The sequence below is a fragment of the Lissotriton helveticus genome, chromosome 6 (assembly GCF_964261635.1).
Source record: "Lissotriton helveticus chromosome 6, aLisHel1.1, whole genome shotgun sequence".
Classification (NCBI taxonomy): Eukaryota; Metazoa; Chordata; class Amphibia; order Caudata; family Salamandridae; genus Lissotriton; species Lissotriton helveticus.
In genome coordinates this window covers 1786892499-1786906331 of record NC_136067.1, presented here as the reverse complement: position 1 = coordinate 1786906331, position 13833 = coordinate 1786892499, and the positions used below count along the sequence as shown (strand labels likewise).

The 13833-nt window shown below is 43.6% G+C and overlaps 1 protein-coding gene across 1 annotated transcript in view; it reads left to right on the top strand.

Annotated features, from left to right (window-relative positions):
* The window catches only part of CAMKMT (calmodulin-lysine N-methyltransferase), a 1527883-nt gene that overhangs the window by 162176 nt on the left and 1351874 nt on the right, over positions 1–13833 (top strand). Inside the window, exon 3 of the mRNA XM_078649679.1 lies at positions 8520–8584. Coding sequence (XP_078505805.1) covers positions 8520–8584 — 65 coding nt within the window. The remainder of the gene's footprint in view (positions 1–8519; positions 8585–13833) is intronic.

The following is a 13833-nucleotide window of genomic DNA, read 5'->3' as shown; positions in this document are numbered from 1 at the left end:
ACCTCGCATTCACTTTTTTTTGGCCAGGAGGGATTGAATAAAACTGCCAGATGAAACTGGCTTTCTTATGGGAAACCCGGGCACCTCTTCCAAGAACTGTGGTTCTTCTCCCTCCTCTTCCTCCATTTCTTCCTCTTCCTCCTCTGTGTTGGTCATGACCTGGGGAGGTGGTCCTCTCTTCCCATGAGGAGGTGGAGGTGGTGGTGGGGGTGCACCAGCTGAAGCAACTACTGAAGCCATTTCTGAAGTATTAATAAAGGTCTTCCTCTCACAATGATGAAAGTCAGAGTGAGGAAAGAAGGAGGGGTTTTCATCATTTGGGAAAAACAATAGTTCTCAACCAATGAAAAGTGTTATTTTTAGGTCACCTGACCTAGCCTTACATGATTATGAAACCAAAAGTGAAATGAACCAATGAAAAGTTTTATTAACAAGTCACATGACCTCTCACGCTCATGTTACGCGCTGCGGAACGCGCCCCGGTTAGCTGCGCTTCGCGCCTCGGTCCGCGCCCCGGAGCACTTCCGGGTGCGCTAACGCGGTACGTCACAAGACGCATTACGCGGCAACGCGATACGTCGCGCTTTCGCGACGCGGATCGCTTCCGGGGAGCTGCGTTTCGCGCCTCGGTCCGCGCCCCGGGGCACTTCCGGGTGCGCTAACGCGGTACGTCATAAGACGCATTACGCGGCAACGCGATACGTCGCGCTTTCGCGACGCGTCACAATGTTGATTTCTTACCGGTTCGCGGACCGGGTCGCGGCATCAATTTGAGCTAATGGAAAGCTTTCCGGTTCGCGGACCGGGAGCGAAACAAAAAAAATATTTTAAAAAAAATTATTAATAAACATATAAAATATATTTTTGGATTTAAAGAAGAATACATTTTACAGCTATAGATATTAGCTTTTAAAAAACCAATGAAATTCACTGAAAAAACCATAGGTTATAGACCATATATAGTTAGGAATTAGCATTTACAAAACCTTGAAAATTCACTGAAAAAACCATAGGTTATACACCATATATAGTTAGGAATTAGCATTTAAAAAACCTTATTTTACTCACACAAAACCATTGAAATTCCATATATAGTTAGTTGTACTAACTATATATCGCGCACCCGCAATCCACTGCTGATCATGTCACATATTACATCATTCATGACATGGTCAGTGACATCACTGATGACATCACTGATGACATCTCAAATGACATCACTGATGACATCACTGATGACATCTCAAATGACATCACTGATGACATCACTGATGACATCTCAAATTACATCACTGATAACATCTCAAATGACATCACTGATGACATCTCATTTGACATTACTGATCACATCACTGATGACATCATTCATGTGATAATACGATGAAGCTCTTCAGACTCTAATATAACCTTAGATACACTCAATGTAAACAGACACTCACAGACTGTCACTCATCCATGGAGTTACTCACACACCTAGTCAGTCATGCAAAGAATCAATCACACCTCCATTTCCTCAACTATACAGTTATACACACCTTACTTATTCAAACATATACTAACACATATTTACTCTCTTATACAATCCCTGATACAAGTTCACAATGATCCATACAGACACTCACACATTCACTGGCTCTTTTGCACAGTTATTTATATATGTCAACTCTCACATGTACTGTGTTTTACATATGTACTTACTTTGACATGTAGCACTGAGATATCCATTCACTCACCAATACACTCATGCACACAGTCAACCGCCCATACAGCTGTTTCCACATGCACTTTTGAACCCATACATCTAGTGAATCAACTGCTCACACATCTATGCACAGAGTCATACACCTCCCAGCCACCCACACACACACTCAGTCTCCCATACAAATACTTGGGCAACCAATCAATAACCCATATAGTTACTCATATAGCTACTAAACAACACATGCAGCAGTTTTCAGAACAACAGACATAATGATGCACAAATTAAGACAGTTTAGTCACTAACCCATGCACTCAGTGAGACACATTTAATCACTCATTCATACAGTCAGTCATGCACCTACTAAATCATTCATCCAGACACTTATACATCCACTCAATCTTCAATATGTAAGACATATTTTAACTTTACAGAAAAATACAGTCACTGGATGTTGTCATCAGTGATGTCATCAGTGATGTCATTTGAGATGTCATCAGTGATGTCATCAGTGATGTCACTGACCATGTCATGAATGATGTAATATGTGACATGATCAGCAGTGGATTGCGGGTGCGCGATATATAGTTAGTACAACTAACTATATATGGAATTTCAATGGTTTTGTGTGAGTAAAATAAGGTTTTTTAAATGCTAATTCCTAACTATATATGGTGTATAACCTATGGTTTTTTCAGTGAATTTTCAAGGTTTTGTAAATGCTAATTCCTAACTATATATGGTCTATAACCTATGGTTTTTTCAGTGAATATATATATATATATATATATATATATATATATATATATATATATATATATATATATCTCTATCCTACTGGTGGTTGCCAGTAGGAAGTTATAGTTAGGACCTAGTTTACATATTTTGGACTTGCTTATAACTTTGGTGCCGTTTGATAAATCTTCATGAACTTTCCCCAAAAAGTTCCACTGCTTGTCTAGTTCTGAATGGAAAGTTTCGTAGTGATCCGCCAAGCGAGGGCTGAAAAAAAGGGGGTATAAAAAAATGAAGGCGCCATTTTAACTCGTTGCGTGCGGCGGACGGCCCCCGCCCGTCTGACGTCAGTGTGCGTGTGCAGAGGACGGCTGGGGGCTTTCCGAAACACGCCCACTTATTAATTCCCCAGCACAGTGGCGAAATTTGCACCGCGGTCAAGAGGTCAAGTATAGGGGCGCGGTCCTTGAGTCTTTATAATATATCTGCAGAATTATTAAAGGGATCAGGGTAAAGGTACCCTGAACCCCATGTGCAGGGCTGGACTGGCCGTTGCGGGCACTGGGCCTTTTCCCGGTGGGCCGCCAGGGTGGGGGCCAGTTCTGGGCCCCTGAAGGGCTGTTTTTGTTACCGGGGACTGGCAATACCAGCCCCCTGTAACAAAATCGGCAGCAACCGGCCCTTGCAAACAGCTCAGTCGCATCCACCCAGCCCCGCACGGGTGCCGGCCGAGCAGTTTTCCAGGGCTGGTTTTGGTTCCCAGTCGGGCCCTGCCCATGGGTGTGTAGAGGAGTGTCAGAGGGACCTATGTTGGGTACGAAATTGAGTTACATTGGGAGTTTTTCCCTCTTTGGGAATTTGTAGATCTACCGCAAGGCTCAGCATGGCTCACCAGTGTCAATCTGTGACGTATTTGCGAACCTTGATGCACTTTGGAGAAAAAAACTCTTTCAGACCGACTCAGACACCCACAGAAGTACTCTCACACCCATTTACAGACCCAAGCAGGTACTCACAGACCCATTCACAGTCCCATGAATCCACTCACATACCCACTCACAGACTGACACAGGCACTCGCAGACCCATGCATCCACTCACACACCCATAGACCATGTAGGGAGTGATGTAATATGTGAGGTCATAAGCAGTGCATTGCGGGGGCATAAGTTATTGTTAGCTCAGGTAACTATAACTGCTGAATTTCACTGGTCTTGTTTGAGGGAAATCTGAGCCTACCTAGAAAGTCCCTATACCTCTTTTTTTCCAGTGAATTTGTAATGTTTTTTAAATTATATTACCTAACAATAATGCCCCTGTAACGTTTATTTTTTAAGTGAATTTGTAAGTTTTTTAATGTTACTTACTAACTGTAACTACTAACCTTTGACACTGAGTGTGTGAGAGAGTGCATGAGTGCCTCAGTGTGTGTATGAGTGTCTGAGTAGGTTTGTAAGTGGGTGTGAAAGAGTATGAGTGGAGCTGTAAGTGGGTGTAAGAGTGGGTGTGTGAGTCTTGAAGAGGATCTGTGAGTTGGTGCATGAGTCTCTGAGTAGCTCTGTGAGAGGGCGAGAGAGAGAGTATGGGTGTACCTGTTTGTGTTCATCTGTGAGTGGCTGTGAGGGTGACTGGGTTCTTCTGCAAGAGGTTACATGGGTGCCTGAGTGGGTTCTGTTTATTTTCTGCTTGTTTCTGCCTTGTTTCTGCTCACTTATGACTTTTATGCCTCTTTCTGCTCATTACTGACATTTATTTTGCCTCTTTCTGCTCATTTCTGATCTCTATTTTGCTTCTTTCTGCTTGTTTCTGGTCTCTATTTTACCTCTTCCTGCTAATTTCTGACCTCTATTTTGCCTCTTTCTGCTCGTTTCTGACCTAAATCTTGCCTCTTTTTGCTTGTTTCTGATCTCTATTTTGCCTCTTTATGCTCGTTTCTGATCTCGGTTTCCTCTTTCTGCTCATTTCTGACCTATATTTTGCCTCTTCCTGCTCGTTTCTGATTTCTATTTAGTCTCTTTCAGCTCGTTTCTGATCTGTATTTTGCTCTTCTGACCTTTATTTTGCCTCTTTCTGTTTGTTTCTGACGTTTATTCTGCCTCTTTCTGCTCATTTCACACCTTTATTTAACCTCATTCTCCTCATTTCTGACCTTGATTCTGCCTCTTTCTGACCTTTAGTTTGTCTCTTTCTACTTTCTTTCTCTGGGACCGTGGGGGGAGCCTGAATGCCCCTGCGTTCCCAGATGGCTCCTTTTCCTCTTGCATGAGGTGGCACTGCTCTCGCAAACAGGGAGCTGCTAAACATGCCGCTCCCTCTCTGTGAGAGGAATCCTTTAATCTGTTTAGCTGTCCGCTTGAAAACGGACAAGGAAACAGATGAAAACTTCGCTCTCAGCAAGCAGGAAAGGTTTCCCTGCTCTGACTTGCTGAGAGCGGAGTTTGCGTTTGCTCTGACTTGGCAGAAGGTGTTAAAGCTTGCGCCAAGTAACGGCTGACAGCTATGTCCTGGGAGGGTCCCCCTCCTTTATGTAAATAAAGTGCCATGGAGGCGGTGATTCTCTGGGCTCTTTTCTTTTTTTAATGCCCCAGGGACCTGGAGCACCAGGGAGCTAATTTCAGAACCAGTGCAGAAGACAGCGCTTGTTTTTTTTACAATTTGGTCTCATATCCGCAATTTCTCAGCAAAATTGAAAATAAAAATGTTTAATCCCCAGCGTGGACCATCTGGGACCCCACCACCACATCAACGTGGGTCAGGTTATTCCGACCCTCTTTTTTTTTTTTTATAATTTTAACATTTTTTTGTGGGACTCGACTAAAGCCGAGTCCCAAGATGGCTGCCAACACTTCCTGGTTGAAATGTTGGCAGCTAATCAGATTACAGCACGGGAACTGTCAGATCAGCCAGTAGGTAAAGTGTGCATGCATATATATATATATTTATATATACACATACACACACACAAACACTTATCCTTACCGTAAATACTTTACCTTGTGTGGTAAAGACATATGCATGGTAAAAGATTGCTTGGCAAAAGTTATGTGGCATAAAATGTGTACTAAAGTCACTGCCTCCTAATAAACGCATAGTAGTGGCTATTTCCCTACCTCAGCGATAGTTCCGGTTGTGTCTGCAAGATGTTCTTAGATCGTGGGACAGATCCTGGTTGCTCCTGTTCAGTGAAATGTACGTTTGTACTGCTGACTTTTGTACAGTGGCTGTTCTTTGCTCCTAATGTACTGGCTATGCCTGAGAGTGCGGCATGTGCGGTGTGGTTGGTGAATGAATGAATATTTTTAAAACGCAACATTTACTCCTAGGGGGAGGAAAGATGACTACATTTACCAGCATGCAGGGGGAGAACCTGTCTGTGGAGCCACTGTGCAACTGCACCTATTTTGAGACAACTCGGATAACCTACCTATGTTGATAGAGACTGCTGCTTAAACTCTTTCATGGCTCCAGCCATTCCCTCTTCCTTCCTGGTGTATTGAGTTTCAGCCATGCTGAACAGCAGCTGCGGTGCTATCCAACATGGCTAAAAGACATCGACAATGCCAATAGCTCTATGATTGTCGAGACCTATTGGCTTTGCCAGTGCTTTACTCCTCTTACAACCATAGCCATGAATATGAGATCAAGTTTGTCCCAATATCCAGGGCCATGGCCTTTATGGTGTTTATAAATCACAGTTTTACTAGATGATCCTATATGTTTCTTTTCTTTTTTACCTCCTGGCCCATTTCTGGAAGTGCAAAACATTTGTTTCCTTTTTAGGTCGAGCCTAGCAGCAGCGATCATGCATTGCTCGCTCTGTGAGGCATGTGCTGTAATAGAGTATGCAGTGGAAGCCCCGTCCACTCTCCACCCTTATTTATCATTGGCTTGTGTCATTGAACTTCATAAATGCTGGTTTCTGATTCGTAAATAAGCCTCTTAGTCCCTACTTTGTTCGGCCTAGTCTCCATTTTTTCCTGCCCTTAAGGACTGGACCTTTTAATTGGCTTGTTACACGTACTACGTTATAAGTGGGTGAGCACTATTTTGTTTTTTGACACTGATGGGGACAATGGTGACTGCTTTTTTTGTATTTGCATGCTGAGCGCGGTGCCCACATTAGGGACACTGTGCTCACTTTACATTTAATTAAACTTTGATGTTAAGCGCGGCGCCCTCTTCAGGGACTTCCATCTATTTTTTTTTTTTTTACAGTTTAATACTGAGCGCGGCTCCCGCTTCAGGGACACCTCGCGTGGTTTCATTTTTTTTTTTTACTTTAATTATGAGCGCGGCGCCCGCTTCAGGGACACTGCGCTGAGGTCGCAGCGTCCGATATGGTGCCAGGAGCAGCTGCTGCTATCAGCACGCTTTGTCCTCTTCGCTGCCCACTCCCTCAGCCATTCCGCACTCCCCTTCGCTATTGGCACCCTCGCATGAGGAGTAGGGATAATCGCACAAAGTGAAAAACAAGCATTTGCAATGCGATAGGTCTCCCATTTATGCAAATTTGGGCTATTGGCATTGTAAATGACAATGCCTCTTATTTATGTTTTGGTTTTAAAAACATAAATAAAATGCATTGTCATTTACAATGCCAATAGCTTAATCTCGTGTGAAGGCAGGACCTATTGCATTGCAAAGGCTTATTACCTTTGAAAATGATTTGTAATCCCCAACTCATTGTACACCTGTCCGATGCTCTTGGAGCATGCCCCTCAATATACAAAACTCTATAAATAAATACATAAAATGAACTCGTGCTACGCGCCGAAAAGTGCTTTGTGCTTAGTAAGCGCTATATAAATAAAATTACAATTGCGATTGACTGGAGGTGTTTGGATCTCGTGGTGGAGGAAGAAACCTCAGTCACCCCATCTACCGCATTGCCTCCATCAACTCCACGTCTATCGTATTCATCTATGGAATTAATTTACTTATGTGATTTTTGTTACATGTATTATGTGAGATGAACGAACCCTTTTTTTAAAAAACAAAAACATTTCAGAATTCAAAACAATAATAAGTTGCATTGAATAATAAAATGAAATATATTTTTTCAGATTTATTAGTGTATATATAATTTTTGTTCTAGTGGTTACTGTCTACAAAGAGATCTAGAATAGGTTTTGTCAATTGTCCGATGCAAACTAGCTATAGACCTTTACTTAATGTATTCTTTCCCTATGTATAGCTTGTTTATTATATATATATATAGGGGTCCCCTGTTTCCAAAAGAGTGGGGTGCTGCTCCTCACAGCACACACGGCATGTATGTCGGCACACTGCAATGGGACACACTTGAAAACTTCTACCAAGCAACTTGCTTGGTAGAAGTTTGAAGCAAGACCCACCAGGTCCCACCATGTTTTACATGAAGCAAGCTGCTACAGCTTGAACCCAACTGGTTCTTGTTCCATGCCATCACTGTCTTAATGAATAGTACTTGAGATAATGCAAAGTAGACGGGTATATCGGAAGCGACCAAGTGATTGACGACCGTTTTTAAACTGAACGTTCAATCACTTCAATGTCTTAGCCAATCAATGCTAGGTAACACTATTGTAGAACACAACATTTCAGTCTATGGAGCATAGTTTGACACACCAACCTGGTTGGTGGGTTGACCTCGTTGGAAGGTGGGCTCATAGTTCTCAGTTTTCTGGTTGATCTGTTATCCGTATTATTGCGACATCCCTGCTGGGTCTGCGCTTCTTTTCAGTGCTCACGTGTTTTTATCGGATTTGATCTAGTTCATCAGAGCTTTCTAAATAAAAAAAAATTCCATCCGCAAAAAAAGACAGAGTCTAGTCTTTAAATGACACAAAACTGTGGAGCAGTGCACAGATGCAAAGTGTTAGATCCACCAACGTATTTATCCTGTTGTGCACAGAGTTGTTTGTAGGTGTCTTTTTCATTTAACTTCAGATTGCAAATTCCCCCCTCTACTGAATAAACCTTCCCACAAGCTAAATACTGCTCAAAACTGTGGCCAAAGAATTTTGCATGTTTAAAGTAAAATAACAGAGATACATTGTGTGTGTTCAACATCTATAACCGTTTTTATTAACCTTTCTCTTTAATAGACTCAGTACCGAACCCTTAAATGTGGAGGACGTTCTTACCAGCTTTGATAACACTGGAAACGTCTGTAAGTTACTTACAATTTTATCTACAATAATTATATTGAAATCCGCCAACCTACTGTCTTCTGTTGCCATATTTATTACACCATGATCCTACTCCTTCGCTCACCTGGGCGATTTCCACCAATCTCCATTGCTTTCTTCAAATGTTTATTTGTCTGTGATTGGGTTATTGGTATCCTGTCCTCGTGGATTGGTTGTCTGAGACGAATTGACTTTTTTATGGCCACTGTGTGAACAGCTTTAGAACAAAGATTTATGAAGCTGTATTCACTCACGTAAAATCTGGTGACCTGTTTTATGATGTGCGTTTTTCTTCACAGAAGATTATGCTTAGTAAATAATAGCAACTGTCCTATTTGGCCCAGGTTATGTGTCTCCACTTGTTTGCTGCCTGTTCTGAGTGCTGTGGGTCCGATATCTACTGTAACTGTATGTAACCAGACCTAGTCTAACTACAGAAGTCCCTGATTAGCTACTATGATTTTTTCTTCTATTCCAATACACTAATGCAGTGGTTCTTCACCTGTGGTCCGGGGACCCATGGGGGGGTCCCAAAGCCTATTCAGGAGGTCTTTGACTGCTTAAAAAGTGAAATAATATTAACGGATTCATAACATTTACATAAATAAAGAAGGAAAATATACTATAGAAAGTTGTAAAACTTTTTGTGACGGTGAAGGACTATGAAATAGGAGACTAAAAATGAAATTTGTTTTCTCAGGTTGATTCTTGGGAGCAGTGCAAGTGCATTTAATAGAATATAGTATGGATGATGAGTGGCCTCAAACGAATTTAGAAAAGCTCCAACCTTCCTTTTAAAAAAATAATAATTATTATGTGTGTTTACTAATGAAATAAAATGTTTAAACATTTATCTATTTGTTTGATGAATGCTTGTTTCTGTATTTTTGTGTGTATTGTTTTGCGGTTCAAATCATGGAGAATCCTTTGCTGGGGCCCCTAGCTTCCAGTAATGACACAGTTGGGGGTTCCCGCATTCCAATATTGATTCAGTGGGGGGCTTAGGGCTCCAGTAATGATTAAGTGGGGGTTGACGGAGGTCAAAAGGTTAACAACCACTTCACTATTGCTCACTTTTTAAAAGGCAATTTGAGCCTTCCAATAACTGAAGACGCAGACTAATTTGGACATATATTTAATTTCTTATTAATATTTGTAAAGCGTAAACAACCACCAAACAGTACTTTGATCCTAAATATCCTAAATGGACAGGAGTCATAACGTATCCGAAGTCCCGAGGAGTATTCCACCAAGCTCCTGATTGGTCCCAGAGGTTTTTCGTAGCAGTGTGCTAGCTGGTGCCACGTAGCTCAGTGTTTGCTTTGCTCTGCCCCAGAAGTTATGGTGCCCAGCCGCATGTAAGCACCAGTCACGCGCGCAGAAGTCAGTTCCTTTCTTTCCGTGCCTTCGAACATGAATCCGGAGCTCCGCTTCCTCTTTTGTTGGTCTGGTGGATGATTTCAAAATAAAATACAGGGAGCAAGCAAAGAATATCTCCTAAAAATACAGGCTTCAGACCATGCCACGACTGAGCTCGGGGCACGACTCTTAAGTCGTGTGATGAGTGCGCCTCGTGCTCTGAAAGGCAATCTGGAGTTGTGAAGTGAATCTGTACATTGCTGAACACAGGAAGAAATCATGGGCCTTGCATGAGTCCTACAGTTACTTCAAATTGAGGGTTCTGCCCCTGCTCCCAAGGCCAGCACTCTGCAAGAAGTCTTCTTCATGGGCAAAGTTCTCTTGTATGTTGATATTCAAGTTGAAATATAAGAAGGCAAACCGTGACTCAACCCAATCCCACCAATCAGTATCTAAAGAGAAGTCATGAAGGCATAAAGTTGCCAGCTGATCTCGATTGTCTATTGAGGATCTGATTCTGCAGGTGATCTTGATATGCCTTGAGTTCCCCAGGCCACCAGTTAGGCTGCATCAGGTTGAGGCCTTTAAGGAAGCCATGCTCCATATCTTTAGTACTCTTATGGCTCCCTATGGTATGCCTTTGCCCCCAAAGGATCCAAGAGGCCCTCAGTCAGATTACTACTGGCTGATCCATCATTGGCACTGTCTGAACCCCTTGTACCCGGCTCTGGTTCAGTGTCGACTTCAGTGCAGACTTCCACACTGTCTCCCAGACTCACGTCAGTTCCTCCTTCATCAACATTAGTGCTTACTCTGCTGACACCAGAGTAGACTCCAATACGGACGCTGATGACTGACACCATACCAGTGTCAGCTTGACCCAGACCACGGTGATGCTACAAATCTACTACAGCGCACCCGGTGCCCCCTCTCACCTTACGCTTCCAATACCATCAAGGTACCCTCAGAGGCTCCATTGTCTTTTAGGTTCCAGCTCTGGCGAGAGTTTGCCACCACCCAGAAATGACCATGATGGGTTTGATTTACCTCCTCCTTCTCCACCCACACTATGATGACTACCTTTACATGAACTGACATAAGGCCAGTGGGCTTCATACTTCCCCTCATACAGGGTTGACATTGAATTTTGGGTAATTCGACGAGCAGCTGAGGTTCTGTACCTGCAGCTCCTTCCATAGATGTCCAGACAAATGTCCTCACAAACGTTTTGCAAACTGTTCCAGCCTCATCTGATGCCTTGCTTTCTTTCAATGAAGCCCTTTTTGACACCTTAACGGACACTTGGTCTGAATCCCGTTACCTCTTGTGAATATACAGGTGACCTGAAAACATTGTCCGGCTCCTAGCGACCCTGATTCCCTTGCACAGCATCCGACTGCAGAGAGTCTGGTTGTCCACGCTTCTACCAGCAAAGTGAACCCACATTCATTGCTTTCAGCCCCTCGGACAGGTAGCTGAAGAAGACTGAGGCATTTGAAAAATGAATATTTTCACCAGCTATCCACGCTTTGAGGTTAGTTAATGCTGTATTTTTTTGGGCTTGTATATGCATGCCCTCTGGGACATAGTCAATGCGATCTTGCCTGCGGAACCTAAAGAACTTAGAGCTTCCTTGGCTTAGACCATCCTTATGGACAAGTTGTGGCCCAATACATGATTCTGCTGGCCTTGATTTTACTTATTATCTAGTGCGAGTGGTTGGCACCACTGTGGCGCTCCGTCGCCTTGCATGGATGCGTTCCACATATTTCGCAGAAAATGTTCCGGCCTCCCTTATGGATATGCCTTTTGATCCACCTGTTTAGTTAAAAAACAGATTCAGCCTTAGAACACTTTAAGAAGGTTAGAGCCATGATCTCTGGGTCTTTTGGCACTTGACAAACAGTTTTCTCACCAGTTCTGAGGCTACTGCAGGGTGTTGATATACAGACAACACCAGTGTCCCCAGCCCATATAGCAATCACCACAAGCATTTTGTGGTCAGGGACGTGGACCTGGCATGCAACGTGTAAGTTGCCTCTGACCTCAGTCAGCCTAGTTCTCTTCCACTGCGACACCAAGTTATAAGCTGCCTTTAGCTTTCCATTAGTGGCTCAAAACCACCCTGTGGGAGGCAGTATCCTGCACTTCCAGTGCTCTCAAAGGAGCACCTGTGCATTCACATGCAAAAGGTACAAGCTTTACACTCCAAATGAGCCATTAAGTGGTGGTTCGGACTTGGAAATAGGAATAGGTTGTTACTCTCGCCATTTCCTTATACTAAAGAAGGATGGAGGGCTTTGGCCTATCTTAGATCTTCACCATCTAAATGCCTTATTAAGGAAGGACAATTTCAAAATGCTCAAGCTGGCCCAGGTTCTGCCTGCCCTGGATGTGGATGACTGGATGGTGGCCTAGGACATGCAGAATGCATATGTTCATACACCCATCCTGCAGTCTCACAGACATTATCTGCGTTTCAAGGTAAGCAAAGAGCATTTTCAGGTTGTTGTGTTCCCCTTCGGGCCTAACTACTGCCCTCTTGTTCCTGAAAGTGATGGCAGTAGTGGCCTCTCCTTTTCAGTACCACTTTCCACTCACCACAATGACTGGCTGTCGAAAGCAGGTTAGCCGCAGTCAGTCTTGGACCACCTTCAGAAGACGGTGAATCTCCTGACATTTTTGGTTTCTCTAGCAAAGATATAGGCTATAGGAACTGCCTTGGACATCATGCAGTTCAAGGCCTTCCCTGTCACGAGTCCCGTACATTCGGAAAATGATGCAGATGTTTCAACCTTAGTCCTTGAGAGAGCAGTGTAATCTGATGTTTTAGTGGGCCCAGCACCAAGGAATCCTCTTGGATGCCATCCAGGTTTTGGAAGAGAATGCACAAGAACTTTAGTGGTGGTGGTTGCTCAATCGCAGTTGGAACAGTAACAGAGCCCTCTCTCATCCCCACCCAGAGCTAACAGTGGTAATTGGTGCATTACAGTGGTAACGGGTACATTACAGTGGTAAAGGGTTTGGGAGGTCATCTGAGGGAAGTGCTGATCAGGGGATTCCAGTCTCTGGAGGAATCCCAGCTCCATATAAGTCAGTTGGAGTTGGGGGAACATTCATCTGGTGCTCGAGGCCTTCCTGCCGTCCATTAAGAGGAACCTGGTGCAGTGTGTCTCACAGACAACCCTATCACCATGTATTACCGCAATATGAATGGTGGAATGGGGTCCTGGGTCCTGTGCCAATAGGCTCTGCGCCACTAGGCTCTGCGCCTCTAATGTTGTAGGGAGCTTCAGGGCATCTCTTTCATTGTGAATTACCTGGCGGGATCATTAAATGCCATGGCGGATGAGCTCAGCCTGCGGCATATGAAGAATTACAAATGGTGTGTGCATCCAGAGGTGGAACAGGACATCTTCCAATAGTCGGGGGCACCATTGCTAGATCTTGTTGCAACCATTGAGACTCACAGTGTCAACTTATGTAAGTTGGAGTTCGTGTGGAATCTCTTGCTTGGAGATGCATTCCAGCTGGAGTGAACACGGGTCTCCTGTGCATCTTCCCTCCTCTGCCTCTTCTGCCTAGAGTTCTGAAGAAGTTCAGCAACAATCGGGACCACGTTATCCTAGTGGATCAATTGGGCCTGTAGAATGTAGCACCCAGAAATTCTGAGCATGTGTGTCTGTCCCCTGATCATGTTTCCACTCTGAGAGGATCCTCTGTTACAGCAGCAGGGCAGAGTTCTGTACTCGAACCTGAATAGTTTACATCTTCATATGAGGAAATTGAATGGCAACAGCTGACTGAGTTCCAGCTACCACCTTAAGTTATGGATGTCATTCTTACTGACAGGCATCCATCTCTGAAGTCA